Source organism: Dreissena polymorpha, chromosome 3 (genome assembly GCF_020536995.1).
Source record: "Dreissena polymorpha isolate Duluth1 chromosome 3, UMN_Dpol_1.0, whole genome shotgun sequence".
Lineage (NCBI taxonomy): Eukaryota > Metazoa > Mollusca > Bivalvia > Myida > Dreissenidae > Dreissena > Dreissena polymorpha.
In genome coordinates, this window is record NC_068357.1 from 148183687 (window position 1) to 148207364 (window position 23678).

At 33.9% G+C, this 23678-nt stretch overlaps 1 protein-coding gene across 3 annotated transcripts in view; it reads right to left on the minus strand.

Annotated features, from left to right (window-relative positions):
* LOC127871909 (uncharacterized) overlaps positions 1-23678 on the minus strand; it is a 303905-nt gene that overhangs the window by 277587 nt on the left and 2640 nt on the right. Inside the window, exons 2-10 of one of the 3 annotated variants that reach the window (XR_008045605.1) lie at positions 22557-22597; positions 22003-22122; positions 21444-21551; positions 20051-20185; positions 19542-19619; positions 18636-18836; positions 17929-18110; positions 17484-17646; positions 13606-16321 (exon numbers count right to left, since the gene is read on the minus strand). Coding sequence is in view for 2 of the 3 variants with exons in the window: in XM_052415191.1 (XP_052271151.1) it covers positions 16035-16321; positions 17484-17646; positions 17929-18110; positions 18636-18836; positions 19542-19619; positions 20051-20185; positions 21444-21551; positions 22003-22122; positions 22557-22597 (1315 nt within the window). In the remaining variant the exon portion in view is untranslated. Of the gene's footprint in view, positions 1-13045; positions 16322-17483; positions 17647-17928; positions 18111-18635; positions 18837-19541; positions 19620-20050; positions 20186-21443; positions 21552-22002; positions 22123-22556; positions 22598-23678 lie in introns of those variants that run through there. The other 2 variants (XM_052415191.1, XM_052415192.1) reach the window with 2 other exon arrangements.

Here is a 23678-nt window from a genome sequence, read left to right on the forward strand (position 1 = left end):
ATTTTACATGATAAACGATTTTGCAAAAAATCCTCCGTAAGTATGATACGTTACACAGCATATAAATTAAATGATAATAACGTGACAGTGGCAGTGAATCGGGATATGCTTTACAAGTAATGTACAATATATGGTGTAGCTCTCCCGAGCGCAAATTGCTTAGCGTTTGTGATTCTCGTTTGTCTGTCGTTTGCAATGCGTCGTCTGTCGTCAATATCTTTTTTCTGCAAACTCTTGAGACCTCATATATTGCCCAATACGCTTGAAACTCGGTCATACCACTTTTTTCTCAATTTCTCGACTGAGATCGATATTGGCTCGCGTGGGATCGAAATCCAGGTAAAAATCTGTTTTTATCCACTTGTGAAATTCTTAAGAAAAATTGTTTTAAAATGTTATTGGGACAAAGCAGCACTAACCGGCGTGTTTACATCCCTTAACGTTTAATTGTGAACCCAAATAAGTCACGTGTTCTTGCAACCTATTATACAAAATCTTATTTTCGGTGTACATTGTACTTGTATTTGAATTAGCATGTATATCGTATAAAATGTAAGTATTAAAGATTTATATTTGACTTTGTTGCTACTGAATGTAAATGCAATTTACGGGCTGGTTGATGTTTCTATGCATGTACGGTGTTATTTTTTTACTAGGAACCAATGCACAATTGTAATCTTAACGAAAGGTATAGTTCAAATGAATACAATCTACACTTATTTAGACAATGAATATAACTGAAGATGGCACGTGGTTGTGGTCCTAAGATTTCCCTACACTTAAGACAACTAGAGAACTCGAGAAAAGCTAGCAGGAGAGAGAAATTTCTTATTAATAGTTCTTTCAAACTCATAAAGGTGGCAATTTTGCATGCTGGCATTGGACGAAAACGTTTTTGGTAGAGAGCGAAGCTGTGCGAATAAATCGATTGAAAAGTACGGCAGAGGAACTGCTTGCTGAAGAACAGGCTGGAGTCAGAGCTGGTCGGAGCACAGTGGAACAGATCTTCAAGTAAACAAGAACTACGAGGAATTATTGGGAGACAACTGTAGCATCAAAGTGAGCTCTTTCACAACTTCATTGACTTTAAGAAAGTTTGGCAAGATGGCCTATGGCATGTTATGATATGAATCAATATCGACTAAATGCTAGTGCAAGTAGTTAAAGAACTCTGCGGAAACGACAGCAGAGCAGTACTTCTCAATTTACAGCAGGGGGATTTGTTCAGGACATTAGTGGGCGTCTGTCAGGGATATATTCTCTCTACCTCTTGTTTAACCTTTTCATTTAGAAGATATGCACGAGGCTCTCGATCCTTAACCACCACGCCTCTATCTCAATCGAAGACCCATCCCCAACTTGAGATTCGCTGATGACATTGACCTCATAGATGGCATTAGCAGTGAAAGAGCAGGAGCATACGGGAGAAGTACTTGGGCGAAAACCTGTCAAAGGATGGTACCAGTGCCGCTGAGAGCCAAATAAGAATTGCCTTGAGGGGATAGATTTCTTTATCATTCATAAAATCTCAAGCTATCGAGTTCGCGAAGAATCTATCAGAAATCGCCAAAAAAAAATAGATCGTAAATATACTTCATCCACATTACAAAATCTAGCTCTACTGCTTACAGCATCCGAAGATTGAGATATTACAACGTTGTAATATGAACTACGTTCAAATTCATCCATGTATCTATTTTTTTTTCATGCCCCTTCATATGTATGACGTATTACTTTGAATTGCAAAGCTCGTTAAAATGGGAACTATATATTTCTTCTCAAGTATGTTTTCATTAATCAGCAACACTAATATTGATCAGACTTATAAAGCTATTCTTTTAAATACATATGTAGTAATCAATGTTTTTGTAATAATTGTATTTATAAAAAAGCGCTATTTTATCCGAATCACGTCTGAAACTTATAAAACATGCCGCTTTACGCGCATATTAAAAGCAAATGCCCTAAACACGAACATGTTTACATGTACTTTTGGAAAGGGAGAAAACTCTGCGCTCAGGTAGTGGCTAAATACCGAACACCGAATACCGAAAAGCGCGTCGCTAAGCAGACTCGGTACATTTTTTAAATCTTATAAGCGTGACATCACATTTATGTTATAGAGATAACTTAGACAAAACAGCAACAGTCTGTCTGTTTCTTTTTTTCGTAATCCGTTGCTGCACTGGCAACCATCTTTATAATTTTGGCTGCCTTGCTAAAGAATAAAAAGCCTAGAATCATGTACATGTTGTGTTATATGTATCTAATACTTTTTTTCTTTAAATTATTGAGCAACAATTTTGCCTACATGACAGACTTTTAATGCATCATGTCTTGTTGTGAGCCGGAATTGAATCATTTCCTAGGCCTAATTGATCCACAGTCGTCAATTTGTATTCTATGTTTAATTGGATTGAGTTGTTCAAGCATTGAAAAGTCGATCTGCTTTTTTGCCCAACTGTAACCAACTTTTGAAATTGAGCTTCCTCGGCTTAAATCTATTGGCCCCAGGCTAACAGGCAACCACTTAACCTGTAAGTTATTCATGATGTAAAATCTGACAGTGTATTGAATTCAGTCAATTTGCAAGTCTGAAGACATTAGAGGGGCCTTCACGTTTTGGTAAATTGACAAAATTAAACGATTTAATAATTTGGAGAGTTCTGTTGTTGTCGTTATATTTTTTCATACTACGAGGATTGCTTACATAAAGTATAAAATACATCTCTCATTGTATGAGCACGGATAACCGAGTGGTCAAAACGATAGACTTTTATTCCAGGGGTCAGTGGTTCGAACCCAGTTTAGGGTAACTTTTTTGTTTCTTTAATTTTATTCTTCTTTTTTTAAATAACCTTTTAAGATCCAATGTTTACATTTATCAATATTAAGCATTTAATGACAAACTGTGAAAAGGTCAATTTTAGATGTTTACTAAAAAATGAATAATTACAACTTCTGTCACATTTATACGAATGCAGCATTCTGATTGGATAATTTGTTCACGTGACCGGTTTTTCATTTTCAGATGAACCCACTTCGTATGCAAATTTAAACATGAATATTCATGGCGCTACTTTCCGGTCATAAACAAGTTGCCAAAATGACGTTATGTTTTGCGCGAAACTTAATGGCGTTGTTTTTTATTACCGGTAGTCAATAGCGAAATGATGTTATATTTTTTGCGCGAACTTCAACGATATATCCGTTTGACGGAGATGAAACCGAAACTGAAAATATATACATATGCTATGTTAGATTAAAAAGGACTTTTATGACCATTACTACGATAGAATTTCAGCTTTAAGATCATTTTGTGCTGTAATTATAAAAATTGAATAGCATTTTTCTGCATTTCATCGGTGTATGAACTGTCGGGAAAAATACACCTTATTTATGAATAAACGCCGTCGGCGTTTATGCAAATTAGGCGTAATTTTCCCGACAGTTCATACACCGATGAAATGCAGAAAAGTGCTATTAAGTTCTTAACACAAGGTAAACATTTAGAACTCTTTGGTTGTTTATTTTATTTAAAAGTGATTTTCCTTGTCAGCGAGGTTATTTGAAGTTTTTATCAATTTTATCCTCTCTTTTTTCAAATCAATAATATAAAAGATAATTTAAGCTTAATTTTGGAAAAAACAGGGCTTAATGCATATGCATTAATTGTCATCCCAGTACCAGAGACTCTCTTTAAACGAAAAACACCATAACATCAGAAAGTGTCCTCTTTGATAAGCTTATGTGCATTGCACAACTAATCAGTGTGCACAGGCCAATCTGGAACACCACTTATTTGACATGCATTCAGCCCCGTTTTCCCTGAAAGCAGCCAATATGTACAGATTTCAATGACAAACCGACAAATGTCGTCCCACAAGCTGTTAAACACTTTTGATTACATACACACACTGCTGTCTGCAGTATACCAGTGGTAGAGTATAAACAGGCAGATGTGCTTATCGTTCCTAGCATAGTTAAGAGCAGACTGACTTGCAACGCACACTCATGCGAAGAACTAATAAACGCATTTCTGAGTATTAATACATTGCTACTTCTGAGTCATTATTATTATCATAATTAAAAGCGTATGTTGCACCATATTTCCAATAATTTAGATGGAGGTTCATTGTTCCTTCACATTTTACAAACTAGAGTTGTTATATGAAATTTAAATATGACATTTGCATATTGAAAGGCATGGGTGAACATATGCTGTTGAAATGTGCACGATAACGGGCAATGCCTTACCGAATACTATTCATATGTTCTCGTGCATTTAGGTTTTAACAACTCATTGTCACAAAACTTCACAGAGGAAAATCTAAAGAGTCTATTTTGAAACTTGAATCTTAAAATGTCCTTATTAAATTAAACGCCCGTTTCTATCTTAATATATTCAACGGCGTTGTACGTAACATAGTTATACTACTCACGATATGTACTGGCGTATTAATAACTGAATTAAGTATGAATAAAATATGCCGTTAGATCTTATAATGCTAATAAAATAAATGTTTTAACATAAAGTACATGGATAAACCAGATACAGGTCAAATATAAATAAATGTGATGTGGATGCCAACAAAGTAAATATATACGGTAACTATTACAATTGAAATAGTCGAATATATTAATAAAAACATAGTTACTACAGTGTTATGTAAAACATACAATTCTAAGAGATTAAACTTCAAATTAATGGTTCTTAATGACCACAAAAACGTGTGTACAGGTGTAGCATTTCGATACTCGATTTATATCTGAAATAAAAAGCTTTGTTTTATTTAACCAGCCGGGTGTATTTGATTCCTGACTATTGACATTGTTTTTCACGGCTGCATACCGAAATCACAGGTATTGGGCGCGTTTCCAAGTCACTTTAACAGTATCAATATGTCATAAAATAACTTTTTTTCATCAAAAACTAAATTCTGATATTTATATATATATACAAGGTAGATATCTCTTGACACAGGAAAATCACCTACATCAACATTTTTAAGCCATTAAGTGTCTAAATGGCGGTCGATTTTCGTAAACTACGTACCATTTTGTTGGGAAAGGATGCCTCGTGACGAAAAAAGACCAAGAACGGCTACTTGCCATCATAAACTACAAGAAAAACTTCTCGAAATCGTAGAAATGCTAGGTCGGCTCTGATCTGACCGAACGTTCAGTGCCGATTTTTACAAGAGTAAAAATATCGAAATACCCCAGCAAACGAACATAATCCGCATTAGTACAATAAACAAACACGAGTTTATCCTGGAGTCCATTGTGGTATGTCAAAGTATGAATCAAATCTAATCATAAATAAAGAAGTTATGGCAATTTACAACGTAATTAAAATTGTATTAATTTGCCATTGAGAGTCAACGTCATTGAAAGGTCAAGGTAAAATTCAACTTGCTAGGTACTGTGCCCTCACGAAAAAAATGGCCTTAATTCCGTTAAAATGCCAACCAGAGTTATGCAACTTGCCTTATACAGTCCCCTTACGATAGTTAGTACGTGTTGCAAGTATGGAAGCAATAGCTTTGATATACTTTAGGAATCAAGTGAACCTAAACATAAAACTTAAGCAAATTTTCAATTTTATAAGTATAAAAAGGGAACATAATTCTTACAAAATGCTTGATACAGTAATCTGCTCTTGTTTATAGTTTGTGTTCATTTTGGTAAAGAAGTATGCACAATATAAAAGCAATATGACAAGGTACATAGAAAATATTTGAGGTGGTACGCAAACTGTAACATACATTTATCAATAATATGCATATTCTAAGTGGAAAAAGGGCCATAATTCTTACAAAATAGTTGTTACAGTTGTCTGCTCCTGTTAATAGATTTGGGCCATGTTGGTAAAGATGTATGCAAAATTCGAAAGCAATATGTCAAGGGACATAGAAAATATTTGTGGTGGTACGCAAACTTTAACATAGAATTATCAATAAAATGCATATTCTAAGTGAACAAGGGCCATAATTCTTACAAAATGCTTGATACAGTTGTCTGCTCTTGTTTATAGGTTGGGGCCTGTTGGTAAAAAGTATGCAAAATATAAAAGCAATATGTCAAGGGACATAGAAAATATTTGTGGTGGTACGCAAACTTTAATATTCCAACGCTCACGCACACGGAAACGGGAACGGGAACGCCGACGCCGGGGTGAGTAGGATAGCTCTACTATATATATTTCATATATAATAGTGGAGCTAAAAATAAATAAAGAAATAAAAAGCTGCCTAAATTTATCCACAATATTCACCCACAAAAGGGAAATCAGTATCGTTTTGCCCATCGATCGATTGTACAAGAAAAAGACGAGAGCTGATCTTTCGGAATTATTACATCCCTCTCAGTCAGTCGTGATTTTCTTGGCAAGGAATTCACCCATCGGTTTGTGAATAGCACATGGGCCGCGCCTTTTGTGAAGCACTTCCGGCACTAGTCTTAATTTGAAAACGCTTGCCTGCACGTAGCCGAGGATACGTTACTTGGACATCTAACAGCAGAATACCATGTTATATATATATATAGTTATATAAGTAAAATGTAATAATCCAGATTGTGAATATTATATAATAAAAGTAAAAACACGTGTCTGGGATTTTAAATATATATTGATTTAGCCAACGCGTTTCGCATAGCTCATCAGGGCATAATACAATATATTACAACGTCAAAATGTCATGGAGATAACGTCATATCAATTATGACGTCATAACGTCAATAAATATTAAATGAAATTTAATTTGGGTTTAAATACATGTATAAAATGTTGTTCTTTTGCTAACCTAGCTGAAATATTGTTCGAAAATAGTTTATAAAATGGAAATATTTTAAATTTTGGTTCATTATGTGAACATTCATCTAAATGTTTACTTAAACAAGACAGATGCCTTTAAGTAAACATTTAGATGAATGTTCACATAATGAACCAAAATTTAAAATATTTCCATTTTATAAACTATTTTCGAACAATATTTCAGCTAGGTTAGCAAAAGAACAACATTTTATACATGTATTTAAACCCAAATTAAATTTCATTTAATATTTATTGACGTTATGACGTCATAATTGATATGACGTTATCTCCATGACATTTTGACGTTGTAATATATTGTATTATGCCCTGATGAGCTATGCGAAACGCGTTGGCTAAATCAATATATATTTAAAATCCCAGACACGTGTTTTTACTTTTATTATATATATATATATATATATATATATATATATATATATATATATATATATATATATATATATATATATATATATATATATATACATATACATACCTAGAGAATAACAGGTTACTGCCTGATCTTTTTGTAATATATCAGGCAAGGCTTATAAAACGGTGAGGCTTGCCTTGCCGTTATTTTATTCGTGCCAAGCCTGATATATTACACAAAAATCAGACAGTAACTATTTTTCTCTTAATCATGCCTAAACGTCCCAGATTTTAAAGAAATAATGGAAATATCGCTAAACAGCTGCAGTTTTAGCGAGAAAGAATATGACTTTTGTCGTTAGACGTGTTAATAATAACGTCATGAGCACGCGCGCTTAATATTTGTAAAAAAATGTTGTTGTTTTTGTGTGTTGCATTTTTTGTTTAAAATATATAACATCTTGGTATCAAATTGCTTGTTTTGTTGAATCTGATTCGATTTTACTAAAAATGATTACTTTATAGTTGATTCCGAGTAATACGACCATTCTCCACACATGACTGATATATAGAGAATAATAGGTTGATGACGTGGATTGGGAATGGTTACCTGGCAAGGCGGAGGAATTGATCCGGTGAGCCGAAGGCGAACTTGATAAGATCCTCCGACGAGCCAGATAACCATTCGCCATCCACGTCATCAACATATTATCAATATTTATCATGTATCATTTACAACATTCGTACATAAAGCCAAGTGGTGTTCCATACTTGTTTGACCTTGTGTAAATTTCCTTACGTCACGCTATATTTTTTATCACAACATGAGAAGGCATGCGCAGCGATTCATCATAAAAATATACTTAGTTCTTGCCAAACAACTTTAAAATGCCTAAATTTTCTTCCATTTTAATGAGTATATTTAATTAAATACAGTTAAATCCTATGTCAACTGGCTATGTACATATACAGCAGACGATGTTTACATTGGTTACAGCGATCATAGTACAGGGGCCTTTTCCCAGATTTCGGCATATTTTGATGTTTGTCATTTAATGCTTTATATTGATAAATGTAAACATTGGATGTAAAAGGCTTCAGTAAAAAATCAAGAATAAAATTTAAAAAAAGAAAAAGGCCTCAGCAGGGCTCGAACAACTGACACCTGGAGTCCTGGAGTAAAGTCTTCCACTTATACCACTCGACTATCCTTCCGTATACAATTTTAGATGTATTATATACTTTATATAAGCAATTCTCGTAGTTTCACAAAAAAATAACGACAACAGAACTCGCCAAATTATTAATTCGTTTTGCGTTGCAACGCTTTAAACTTTTCGGGGTTTTAAATCGTCAAAAGATGCATATAATGGCTATTTTAGAGCATGGTAAAGTCTCAGTATTACTGTTTCATCACAAATATCATAATTAAAACGAAAATTTGCGAATCTGAAACAACTTTTTTCAATTTTGTCAATTTACCCAAACGTGAAAAGGCCCCTTTAAGCGCTTGATAAACAGTAGGTTACACATAGTACTATTAAACACAATGGTTTGCTTTTTTGAATTTTTTATTTAAAAACTCTCGGTCAACAAAAATCATATCCAGCCAAAACAAAACATAAAAAAACATATTTAAACAAACTGCACTTTACATGTATTTGGTGTTTTATTAATAGAAAAAGTAGTACGTCACCGGAAAGCGACTGACGGATATTCGAGGTCACGAGGTCAACTAGCCTAATAACTTTTGTGTTATTAGGTTACCTGGTAATCAGGCTGATTTAAAGGCATGTGCCAGGATAAAGGAACTTCTTATTGACCATGATATAAAAAATATATCAGACAACGTTATATCAGGCATATATTAATGCGGTGGTATGATAACTTTAAATATATGTGTTGTTAAATAGTATTTGAGGTCGATAATACAACGTTATTGGGTAAATATCAATCTTAAATATCATTTTACAATAACTTAAAATAAGAAAATAATCAAAACGAAAAAAATAATATGCTACGCTGTATTTAATTCAGTTTTTTCTTTTTCTTCATTTGCCATATTCCCAGAACTGTGTGTGCGCACCAGTGTCTTAAACCACTTACGAATTCTCTTCTTGCAATCAAAGTTTCCCTTAAAGTTTTCAGTAATGCATAACGGACATTTTGTTGACCAAGCGACCGACTGCGCTGTCGAATTCGAATTGCGTCGTTTGTTCGTTTTAATAACGTTCCTGATTTCAGCATCGCACATCTAAAACAAAACCGAATTAATGCCCCATGTCATGCTTATGCGAATAATCAGAAAATAATTAACGACGTTGGCGTTAATAAAAGAGCTTATGCAATACTGAACCTTATTTATTAACGCTACATGCTCCAAAATCCAACAACATGAAGTTGAAAATAACATATTCTAACTGGAAATAAGTGGGCACGTTCTTTTCCAAAGAAACAGTTTCTCATATCAATGATTCTACATTAAATGTATAAAATTCTTATATTTATAACCTTGATCTGCTTACTTGTTTCTTTTCAATATGCGTCATGCTTTTTCTATGACCCTTATCAAAGCAGTTGGTGATATCATCTGCGTCATATGTAAGTACTGACTTTGTCTCGCTGCTGGTCTATTTCAAACATTTATTCCTCTTTATGTCAGCTAGTTGACAAAAAAGCCGTATTGCATAACAATTGTAAACTTTCACATATGAACAATGTTACTATAGTAAATATATTAGATTTGAGAACGAAACAATCGATAACCAAACAGTGTAAAATTTGTGACTTTCGTTGATAATGATTTGAGAACACATGAGAATACTATAAAGTGCCAGGTTGCATGCGTGAAATGTTATCAACCCCACAATTTATGACGACACTGAATCGTTTACAAGAATATTTATGTTGTTTATATAAGTATAAAATGGACAAATTTTAATTGATTGTAAAGTAAACATGAACTATAAAGTTTTCATTACTTTTATATATGAACAATTAAACTGTCGAAACATTCACCGGTGAGAAATGCTTGTTCGCTGGTATTTTATTTTGGGCAAATGACGTTTTTCTTATATCATATAAAATCAATTTCTTTACTCTTAACAGCATGTAACGTATATAAATTTCGCAAAGTAGCAAATAAAAGCAAGCTGGTTTGGAAAACAATGATATGAACGAACCTCGAATTTACTTGAATGTGTTAATGCTATGAATATCGCGCTGGTAAATGTAATTCTTATACATTACAACAAGAATCGAAGGGTTTGTTTGTTCATGTCATTAAAATGTTAAAAAGTCTGCACAATTTGACCGAAACTGTTCAAAACAAAAATGTTTTAAAAATAAATTACCTGTGATTTTGTTTAATACCAAAGAACCATACCTGCAGCGGAAAAACACAACTTCAGCATAAAGGTGTCACAACTGAAACAAAACAATTACCTATTTTGACTACAATTATATATAAGCTAAAACAGTAGGGTTTTATTACAATAATATGAAATCCAACCATAACGATTATATTCCAGTAGCACTTTGAGACTACTATATATTCTTGGAAACGCAAATAAAACAACATTTAACATTGTATAAACTTAAGTAATCATATAAAAAAGAAGACTTCTACAAGAGAAAAGACTTACAACCAGTTTACCAAACTAGCTCTTATCATATCTGCACCCACGTCGGAAACATGATATCAATTAAACTTCTTCATGATATTAGTGGGCATCTGCCAGGGATATGTTCTCTCTACAGTCTTGTTTAACCTTTTCCTTAAGAAGATATACACAAGGTTCTCCATGACCACCACGCGTCTAACTCCATCGATGGAAGACCCATCCCCAACATGAGATTTGCTGATGAAATTGACCTTATATGTTGCACCAGCAGTGAACTTATAACTTATAACTGAAGCTGGCACATGGGTTTTCAACGACAAAACAAATGCCCATCTTGTGGTCCTAAGATTTCCTACGCTTTAGACAGCTTGAGATCTCGAGAAAAGCTTGCAGTAGAGAGATTTGTCCTATATATAGTTCTTTCAAACTCAGATAGGTGGCAGGTTTGCAGCCCTGAACATCTTAGCCAATGGCATCTACACCATAACCAACATCAAGGATGTTATGTTGTAATTGGACGAATAAGTTTGTGGTAGAGAGCGAAGCTGTCCGAATCAATCGATTGACAAATACGGCAGAGGAACTTCTTGCTGAAGAACAGGTTGGATTCAGAGCTGGTCTCGGAGCACAGTGGAACAGATCTTCAAGTAATCAAGTACTACGAGTAACCATTGAGAAACACGTAATACCAAAATGAGCTCTTCCACAACTTCATCGACTTTAATAAAGCTTTTTACCGCGTTTGGCTTGATGGACTAGTCATGTTATGATAGGAATCAATATCGACTGAAGGCTGGTGCAAGTAATTCGAGAACTCTACGGAAACGCCAGAAGAGTAGTTCTTCTCAATAGACAGCAGGGGGGACTTCTTCAGGATATTAGTGGGCATCTTTCAGGGTTATATTCTCTCTACCGTCTGGTCAACATTTTCCTGAAGAAGATATACACAAGACTTTCCATGACCACCACGCCTCTCTCTCCATCGATGGAAGACCCATCCCCAACTTGAGATTTGCTAACGGGACGGAGGTCAGCACGGAGAATTACTTGGGCGAAAACCTGTCCAAGGATGGTAACATTACCGCTAAGGGTCGAATAAGAATTGCCTTCAGAGGATAGGTTTCTTAATCATTTATAAAAAATATCCAGCTATCGAGTTCGCGAAGAATCTCTCAGAGAATGCCAAAAAAGTAGTTCTTACATATGCACCATCCACATAACAAAAACTTGCACTACTGCTTACAGCCTCCGAAGATTGAGATATAACAACGTTGAAATATGAACTGCTTTTGAATTCACCCATGCATCAAAGATCACACTGCTGTAGTATTTAATAAATCAAACAATGAAACTTCACATACTGTATCAGGATACATTCTTGCTCTTATTCACTATTGTCAAAAACGTTACAATGTGAACTACGACCTGTTTTTTTCCGTTTTGAACGGTTTATTTGGAGTTTAAGAGTTGCTTCGTGCACATACCCCCCCCCCCCCCCCAAATTTGGCCTCTTTTATTATGCCTTAGCTAAGCGTTCGTATTCACTTCGGGTAATTGTGAGTCACACTGAGCCTACTTTTTTTGCAAATGACACCATGTCGATACTTCGCGTGTTAGCACAATATTAGTGTAGAAAGTTATAAACACGTTTGTCATGTTGCTAGCGCTAGGCTACATTATGTGAAGACGTAAAATATGCACCAGCACTCCTACCTCATTCACTTACTTAATGCATAACATGCAAATATACCAATATGCACTCGTAATATGTCTACACAGTTGTCACGAAGCAATATGCAATTATCATTTTACACCATGCATGGGCTATCGGAATTTACCTTTTATACACAGGGTACAATAAGGTTGTTCAATTGTATGTGCAGATAAAGTTTAACTATTTTTCTTTTGTAAAAAAATGATTTAAAGGACCATTTGGACCACGTGCCTGGATAACATATGGTATACTTATGAGATCTTTGAATGTTTTAAAACGACTGTTTAAATAATAAAATATGCACAAAAGTGAATGGAGTACAAACTGAAATATGAAACTATTTGTTTACATGTGAGAACAAAACGTTTACGTAATGTTTGCTATGCCATATGAATACGCGAGACAAAAGGTATACAAATATAAAGGAGTACATACAAATAGTATAAATAACGATATTTTATTGGCAACCGTTGTATCCGCAAACTTGTCAAGATGGAAAACGATTAACGCTTCCACATGTTGATCAGATTTAAATATAATTACAACTAACGGCATTGAAAATTCAGAGTAATAAATGTTTTGTTATACAAAAGTCCACTTTGAGTTTGATTGTTATTATAAAACGATGAAGTTGAACATTTTAAGATATATTGGTATTCTTATACATGTTCTGCACTCACTGTACAGCCGGCATCATTCAACTATAAAATGGCAATATTATCGGATAAACTCAATAATTCTATATGTTATATAAGACTTATGTACCGGATTTACTAATCAAGATTTCTGTTCAGGTTTTTGTAATGGCGTTCTGTATTTCATAAAAAAGCACATTTACTACATACCAGACAGGTAATATTAAATTAATGTGTGAAGTGCTGGTAAATATTACCTGTCTGGTATGTAGTTAGGTTTTAAAGGGGCCTTTTCACAGATTTTGGCATTTTTTAATTCATTCATTAAATGCTTTATATTGATAAATGTAAACATTGGATCGTAAAGGCTTCAGTAAAAAATCAAGAATAAAATTAAAAAAAGGAAAAGAACATTGCCCGGGGCAGGTTTCGAACCAGTGACACCTGGAGTCCTGCCAGAGTCTTGAAGTAAAAACGCTTTAGCCTACTGAGCTATTCCGCCGAGTACACATACTTGACGTATTTTATACGTTATATAAGCAATCTTCGTAGTTTCACAAAATTTAACGACAAAAACAGAACTCTCCAAATTATTCAATCGTTTCGCGTTGCAACGCTTTATAATTTTTACGTTTTAAAATCGTCAAAAGATGCATATAATGGCTATATTAGACCATGGTAAATGTTCAGTATTACTGTTTCCTCACAAATATCATAACTAAAACGAAAATTTGCGAATCTGAAACAACTTTTTTCAATTTTGTCAATTTACCAAAGCGTGAAAAGATCCCTTTAATTAAATCACAATTATCATCTGTATGCAGGTATATAGCAGCAAAGCAATAACCACCTTACTTTCGCGCCTCAAGTAACGCGCTATCTGTTTCTTTGTAGCATTCACAATATTGTATGCCCTAATGTAGTTTGGTAAATATAAATGCAATATATATGTTATTTTGAGGATTTTTGTTCGAACTTCTTGAGTGTGTTAAAATAGTTTTAAATAATATATTTCTATAATGTGATTTAACGAGGCCATATCTACTAGTTTATGCTAACGCCAGCAGTTACGCGTACGGTCGCTCTCTCAATTCAATCCCTACATTAAACAAACATTAAATAGGTTGGTATTAATGAGAAAATAGAAGAAACAATTCATGAAGCGAACAATTATACACTGCAGTCATATAAACATGTGTGGCCGTTTGTCAGTTTAGAACACATGTTAGATTAACATGCATGGATATATTATCTTCTCGGTTTTACAATAATTTAAGGTTTTTATTTCTAAGTACAAACACCTAACATAAAAGGAATTGGACAAGTTTAAAGAGTAATATCAAAAGCAAATGAACATATCTAATATATCTCAATTTAAATGCAACATATACCACTTATAGACACATCGCAAACCAATCAAACAATTGCATACAATATACATTAATATTTTTTTTAATCATAATGCATAATGCATATATATTTATGCTTCATCAAAAAGCACTAAATGGAAGTAGCACATGTTCCTTTATCAATAACGACAAATAATAATAATAATAATAATAATAATAATAATAATAATAATAATAATAATAATAATAATAATGACAAAAATGAAAATACAGTTGAACGCAATTCAATCTAAAATTGTCAAAAAAATAATGAAAAGACATAACATGAACAGCTACATTTTTTATGTTCAACACATGTACATTATATTAAACATATAATTTTCATCTGTACATAATACATCTTAAAATGTCTAATCGCATTACACAGAACGGTATTTTATCCTGACTTGACCACTGTGTGTTTAATGTACATAGACATCAATTAATGTCAAAAGGCAACCCTGTGAAACTTTTACCTTTCAAGCGTTTTTGTCAACTTTGACCGATTACTGTCTCCAATATATTTATCCACATATTTATCATGTTATCACGTTCTAATAAGATCAACGATTTATTTCGAAATCGCTACTACTGACCAGAACGTCTATCTTCTAAGTCTTTAAAAAATATTCATGTTTAAAATCTGAATCCAATAAGTATACATACCAATGCTTGGATTTAATAATGTATTACGTGAACACTCAAACGTCAAGATAAATCGCACAACACAAAGCATGTAACTCATGGCTGAGAGCAGAAAGGACGACGGTAGTGCTGTTGACACTATTTGTGCTTGACAGGTGGAAACCTTAGTCTGTAGAATTCATTTATGGGTTACAGCTTTAAAATTCCTGATTTCTATATATAATTATAAATATTTGACAAACTGATATAAATATACAAACAGTGAAGACAATAAGGGCAATTGTCTATAGTGTGATACCTGTTTCTGGCGATAATGACAGTCATTTAATGATCCTCTTATGTACATTTTATGAGGCTATAAATGAAAACAGTGTGATCGGTGCTACATGATTTCATGCATTTAAGACTTAAAACTTGCTAATAATTATTTCACAGTATATTAAATTGCATTGAAATTAAACTTTCGTGATTTGAATATGTTCTTGATAATGTTAAGAGATTAGCCCTATGTTATGGACGGAACATTCCATCTCAATGCCAGTGATAAAAGCTATATCGACTTATTTACAATGTTCACCCGTATTAATGTGAGCAAACAAAAAGTAAATCAAACACGTAGAATGCTTATGATATATAATAATGCTTATGATATCTAATAAAGGTGTGTGTGTTTGCCCTATAAAACATGAAGTGTCCATTTTAATATTGCCCTATAAAGTAAAATAAGTTTGATGAAATTTCAATGAAAACGTATTGTAATTAATATCATTTAACTATTTCAGATGTTAACATATTACCGAGAGATCGTTACTGATTGGATATGAACTAAAAACACAAGCATCACAATGTTTTTGCCCAACGATCGACCGTGCAGTTAAAAGATGAAAGTTGATTTTTCTGAACAATCACATCCATTCCATTAAGTCGCAACGTTTCTGGAAACGAATTCAGCCATCGGTTTGTGAATATAACATAGGTCACGCCTCTTTTAAAACACTTCCGACAAACGCGACGTGTCCTGAGTACCATTTTCCTGCCTGTGTTAATTCCGGAGTCGATCAGTTTGACATGCAGCCATAATCTGTCGCGTTTCCGCTTTTCAATCTTTGTGATGCGGACATTTAATTCTAGAAAACAACATGGAAATCCTCTGTTTAGCAACTGCTTTTGAGAAAATTAATGACGACAAATCTACATGTATAAGACTTTAAGAAGTGTGTTTAAATTTATACCGTATCGTCTAACCAAAATTTGAAGTAGTTTAAGCATCAACACATGGTGGAATAATGGCGGTGTCAATGAACTTCTTTATAGAGTACAGCAAACGAAATCTTATTAAGTTAAATTTTATTATATTTGCATGTGTTTATATTATTAAAATTGCACACGTATTATACAGTTCGATATTTTAACTGCATTATCGCAACAAACACTATAATACAGTAAAAAAGGACTGAATAAATAATAGTTAACGGGGTATACCATTAACAAATATACTTTTAAGTGAATTAATATATAAAAAAAAGACAATTAATTTAAAATGCTTGACTCTTTAAATTGCTTTTTAACAATCAAATATCAATCAAACTTTACCTAACACATAACAAACAAGACTATTGCCAAGCAATATATGTCCCCTACCGCCTCCACCATTGTCAGAAATTCCACCATTGTCAGAATTTTATATATATTTGTTGCAATAGCAACCAGAATTTTTGACGTAGGAACAAAATGAAATGACGTGCATAATGTCCATATTGCCATCTATCCATGTTTCAAGTTTCATGAAAAAAATATGAAGAACTTTTAAAGTTATCGCAGGATCCAGAAAACCACCATTTTCAGCAGTATTTCTTGTCTATTTGTTGCCATAGCAACCAATATTCTTGACATAGGAACACATTGTAATGACGTGCATAATGTCCATATTGCCATCTATCCATATTTCAAGTTTCGTGAAAAAATATTAAGAACTTTTAAAGTTATCACAGGACCCAGAAAAGTGTAACGGACAGACTGACAGAGCGCAAACCATAAGTCCGGTAGGGGACAATAATTGTAAGACGTTTGTCCAATTAACAAACCGATTATAGTGTAATATAACTTAACTCTACCAATGCGGCTTATCAGCAAATTGGACCCATTTATAAGCCGACCCGTTTATAATAAAATACATGTTTTGATCTACCAGCTTAAGGCTTTACTAGGTCTTGAGTAATTGGCTCAGGACGTCTTACAGATATATGCCACAATGCATTAAAAGCATAATACATGATAAAATATGCTTACGGTTTTTCCTCCTGCACTCCGCAGGTCCGCTGATGTTTCCAGTAAAGCACGAAGGGCATTTAGGCGGCAATATTCTAGTTTGCGGCTTCGCATTAAGCGTTTTAGATTTGTTAATTTTTTTAATTTCTTCCACGATTTTTTCCATATCTTGATTGTCGCATTTCTAAAAAAAAATGCAACAAAAAGCCATATTTATATCTTATAAATTGCGACAGCGTTTATTACATTTTACAAATTCTCGTTCATTGAACACATTGCGTAACAATGCTGCACATATTTTTAAAATAAACGTTTTGAAGTTAATTAAATATATATAAAAAAAAAACTAAAAAATACTGTTTAAAAACTGTACCAGTGCATATGAAATTTAAAAAAGTAAATGTTTTGGACGTATGCGTTTTCCTTCAATTAAGAAATAAAATATAATTTATACATCATTTCTTACATCCGTTTTGGAATTCAATGTCCTGAATTTCCTTTTTGATTTGTCAAAACAGACCATATCATGGTTGACATCATCTTTCTCTACTAAAGTATTCTTGCTAGAAGTCAGTTTTGCGCAAAGATTCGTCCTTTTCTCCGCCACTTTACTATCACAGCAGATATGCGATGTAGTAGTGTAGTTGTCTGGAAAAAATAACGTGTATTCTTTTTGTATGACAAATAATGATATTGTTCATTAGAAGTAAACTAAACAGGGTCCGCACTTTAAATTCGGGGACCTCCGTTGCATATCCGTTCACAACTGTTTGTTTTAAAGCTGTTCGCAAAGATGCAAAACAAGAAACCAACATGTCCGGAAAAGAGATGAGCACATAATTCTAAGTGGTGATTTTTGTAAATGTTTTATCATTATTATTATTATAAAATAACATTTTTTAGATGTAAAGTTCTTGATACTTTTACTGCCGCTTGTCTTTTATTTAAAGCAAGTCATCAATACCCTATTCAATACAGGGCAATGCATACAACATAAATACATTTAAATAAAATGATTCAAGCTGTGGTAACCGATCTTAGATAGGACATTGCATAGCTTCCGAAACCTAACATTCAGCGCTGGATTACACAAAAAATAATTTTAAACATTAATATGTGTCCCTTCTAGCTATGTATCTGTGACTTTTAAATTACTTGCTTCATTGGGCTTACCTTTGTTGTTACAGCAGCCTATCGGTTGCACTTCGGAGTCGATCAGATGACCATTACAACAGATGCCTCTTGAGGTGTTGTATATTTCCCTCCCACAGCACAGCATCCAGTAGTCCGCATTATTGTGTATGTGCGGAAAATAATTGAGCGTCCCGTCACAACACTCATATCGGTATTTGTCACTTTTCTTTGGATACGAAACTGAATAAAATGGAACATAAGGATTGATCAAGATTTCGCCTTTTGTGGATAGTATGTGGATAGTGTGAAAGATACGACGGCAATGGTCGACACCTCTATTTCTTTAATTTATATTAACAAAAATACACGCGTCGATATGGTTTCACATTAATCAGGATAGTATGCATATTTAATATCTAAAAATATAAATAAATAGGACTCGGTCTTTGTATGAGTCAACACTAAGCTAGTTTTGGGTTATTTATCTTCATTAATATCGGCATGTTAATTGTGTACAAAAGTATAAATAGGTAATATGACTGCTGTGTTTCGGTTGGTTGTATTGTGTGATGTTGCATTCCACGAGCCCGCATTGCTTTAATTTTAAATCAATACCTTTACGGACACGCGCAAAAACACAAATATCCAGATGAAAAAAACATCAAATAGCTTACACAATTAGGTTTGTAAGCGTTTTTTTCGATAGAGCGGGTATCAAAAATGTATATCGGAACATTGCCGATATTTACGATACACAACCAATTAAAGTAGTCTGCTTTCCCGGCCATAGACCACGGAACATATTTCACACCGTGAAATGTGGAATTCCTATTCGGAAGCTTTTATTTTATAGCAAAACTATTTAAACGTACACAATAAGTACTTTATCGTCTTACAATTTATAAAAAAAAATTAAACGCGAATAGTATTACTGCTTTACGTTACCGTTGCCGCAGTACAAGATCTCCGATTGCACATCTTCTGGTGCGTTTGTTGTGGTATTCACAATAGAGGTCCCTAATTCTGAAATTAGATGGTGTGTATGCTCATATAAACAAAGAAAATAAAAACAAAACTTAAACGTTTAATAATATTGTTGTTGACTTCCACGGATAGTTTGTTCTAAATTTATTACCATACACTTAACCGCATACCTGCTTGTACTGTGCTACACACTTGCATTTCACATCGTTTACTATTTGCCAGGTGTATTAAACAATTGACGGAATTTGTAAACAAATACGTGTTTAAAATGTAAACTTTTGAAACGTTTGAACTCAGAATGACATTACATGTAATAGAACATCATTACCGTTTTTATATAACTGAAAATTGAAAAGTATCACTCTAGCAAATTGTGTGACGTCTAGACATACATACATATAGAGTTTGGAGCTGCAATTTAAGCAATTAATTAGCCTACAGATACAACAATTCCAAGATCAATTACTTACTTCTTGTCTGCGAGGACTTTTTGTCCACAGCCACTCCATTCACGCATACCTGCGGATTGTGTCCAGTTCGTACAAAGAACTTATCCTCGCAGCAAATACCTTTGCCCGGGTAGTACACAGTACCGTTACAGCAGACTAAAGAGAACAATACCATTGATTTTTTTTATTTGTTAAACATGGAAATAGTGTTCATATATTAATACGTAATAAGACATATGTACATTTATATCGTTCTTTTATGCAAAAAGAGATGCTATAAACAAAGATTGTGTTAAAGAGCTATTTATTTTTAATTACTCAACATATTGTTAATATGAAGACACACGAGGATAAATAATTTATTAGATAAGCATACCAAAAGAAATTTGGGTACGCATGGATAACAAAACGCTTTATTTTAGAAAAAAAATAATCTAACGAATGCGTTCTTTCCAGATCTCATCGATACACAAATGAAGTAATTAATCTCCACGCAGAGTTGTCGTTCCTTGCTCTCATATGCAATCTAAATCTCTTGCACGACGGTTACATTACATTCACCTCTGTGTTGGGCTCAGAACGGACTATTGTTATGAAAGCGTCTCATTCATGTCATGATCATACCAAGCGTTCATCATTGAGGTTACAGTATACTAAACAATCTCTTGCACGACGGTTACATTGCATTCACTGCATTAAAGAAAACCATCTCATACCATGATATCGTATATCAGTCTTAATTCATTATTATAACATTGATATGGTTTTTTGATGTTAAGAAACCAACATACATACACACGTCGAAGACATGCCTAACGTCACTCAATAAACATTATGTTCGATTGTTTACATTTGTAAAGTGCGTGGAATGATTCCATCTGCGTAAATGGACAATAAAATAGATCCAAAGAGTTGCATTAAAACTCGCAAGTTTTTGCAAGATTTATCGTACATTTAAGTCATATTTCTTAATTTAATGCGTGCGATCTTAAATATCCAATCAAATATACATTGAATGCGTTTGTTCGGTTTTACCTATGGCATCCTGAGCCTTACGCAGAGTTGTATGTGAGAGCAAGGAACGACAACTCTGCGTGGAGATTGATGCAATCTCTGCCATCACAAGAATATCCTACCAGATTTGGTAGGATTTTATTTTATTGGTTTAAGTATTATATTATGAAGAGAAGTATCAATTTCTTGTACATTTTGAAAATAGTGTAAAATATAAGTTTAGATTCATAATGTTTTTTTTTTACCTAACCTAGAAAAGCCAAAATAACAACGGTAAAATTATTGTACCACGTGGCTAGGCTATCGTCACGTGGTAGGTTATGAAGGCATGGATTTGATCCAGTTATGCTGGTTCCCGTCAAATCTCTGCGCGGAGGTTGTGAAGAGATAATATAAATACCTAGATGTGCGTTGTCATGCAGCTGATTTCCACAGCATAGGAGACTACTATCTTGCGTATAGATTGTGCCACCACAACAGCTTTGCGAATTAATTGGATACCGCCTCCCTGTAAACATGCAAAACAAACGTTCAATCATGCATGATGTTGGAATGAATTATATTTAGTACTTACCTTATTTGGTATCTATCGTATCGTCAAAAATTGTGCGTGTCATTAAAACTTTGAAAACGTATGCAACCATGTTTTAGAGGAATGTTTAGGTACGTGTGTGAATTAAATGAGCCGCGCTCTGTGAAAAGGGGGTTTAATGCATGTGCGTGAAGTGTCGTTCCAGATTAGCCCGTGTAGTCCGCACCGGCTGATCAGGGACTACTTTCCGAATAAACTTGATTTTTGCTAATAAGAGACTTTCTTGAAACGGAAAAATTCATAAAAATGGAAAATTTCGTCCCTAATTAGCCTGTGCAGACTGCACAGGCTAATCTGGGACGACACTTAAAGCACGTGCATTAAACCCCTTTTTTACAGAGCACGGACCAAATAGAAAACAACATACCGTTACAGCAACCTATATCGCTGCCATTCTCCACTCTTGGGTAGATGCCATTACAACAGAGTTGAGAGGTCGGGTTATACGGTCTCACATTGCCCTTATCAAAGCATGACAGAGAACATTCTGAAATGAATCCACCTCATGCATTAAACTTTGTTAAGATATAAATGACAAAATAACAAGAAAAAGCTCTACATTTAAAAGAGTTTATTGTGTATAAAATGAAGATTAACAACATGTGCGCAAATTCTTCATCAGCGTTTTAAGAACGACATCAAAAACCCGATATTAATTGTTTAAAAGTATGAAGTTTTTTTTCTTATGTTATAATCACGTGGTCCACAATGTCGGACAAAACAACTTTTACCGTTCTATGTCTGAACATTAAACATGTGTTGGTGTATATATTTACTCAATTAAAATTGGCATTGCATTAAATTGCTTTTTTAGATACGTTATTTTTCATTTAAGTTTTTAGAAGCAATACAGAAAATTCTACGTTCATCGCAAGAATGCGTGAAATTGTACGACCAGCATCGTTTCCTGTAGAAAAATACCTGCATAGTTCAGCCAAAAAACCAGGATCAATATGCCGTATCTGCAAGAAACAAATAGTGCTATCTATCATACTTTGATATACGAATACGATACACAATTTAAATTTAAAATATCGTTCTTGTATTACACTTAATACACATTACTTCGATGTTTCTGGCTCGACTTTGAGAGAAGACCTTTTAAGAATCTTACTTTCAAAATTATGTGAAAAAAGTAAGGAGAGGTCATTCGATTGAGTTGTGGTGTCGTGTGTTGATGAATAATAAAGAAACGTTAATCAAAATTGAATACATTTTGAACCTAACAATAATCGTCCAAGTCTAGCCCCTATGTTGGATCTTAAAGTAGAAACGTTTTAAGACGGCATGCATGTTCATCGTAAAAGAGGTAAACAACCACTTTATTACAAATATATATAAAAAAAAGTGTGTGAACTGTTGGTGTTGTTTTTCCTTTCCTTTTATAAAATACAAAAAGGACGATATTTATTACAAGACTTACTAACACTTAATTTTCAGACACATATTTCCATGTCAGCAAAACTCACAATCCAGTTATAATTAATTTTAGTTAGTTCGTTCTTTCCCGCCATCAGACTCTCCGCGATTATTATTTTTGATTTAGCGATACATCAAGCAGGAAGGATCGTCGTTTTACAATTAGTTTAGTATAAACCTATTTATTTAAGCTCGATATCATCGAAGGCCAATGGCTTATTGATGCGTTCTCGATGAAGCAGACTATCTATGCTGTCGTTGTTTTGATTTAGCGTGACATCAAGCATGAAGCACTGTTGTTTTAATGTTAATTTAGTTTAAACCTATTTATAACAGCTCAATCGCATCGAATACCCAAGGCTAATTGAACCGCTCTAGGGTCCGTTTCCTTGGTAGAAACAGTACTTGCTATCTTTGGAAGAGATCTAAAAACGATCGCAAGGCGAGGCTCAAACCCCTGACCTGTCGGTCGCTAAGCGGACAGCATTCCCACTATGTCACGGCGACCTCGCGTCAGAAGGTTGTTGTATAATTTATGTTTATTACAACCTGCTTAATATCTGTGTAACCTGAATGCGTACATTCGACCCATACATGTATGGGGTGTTTGCATTGTATGAAAAA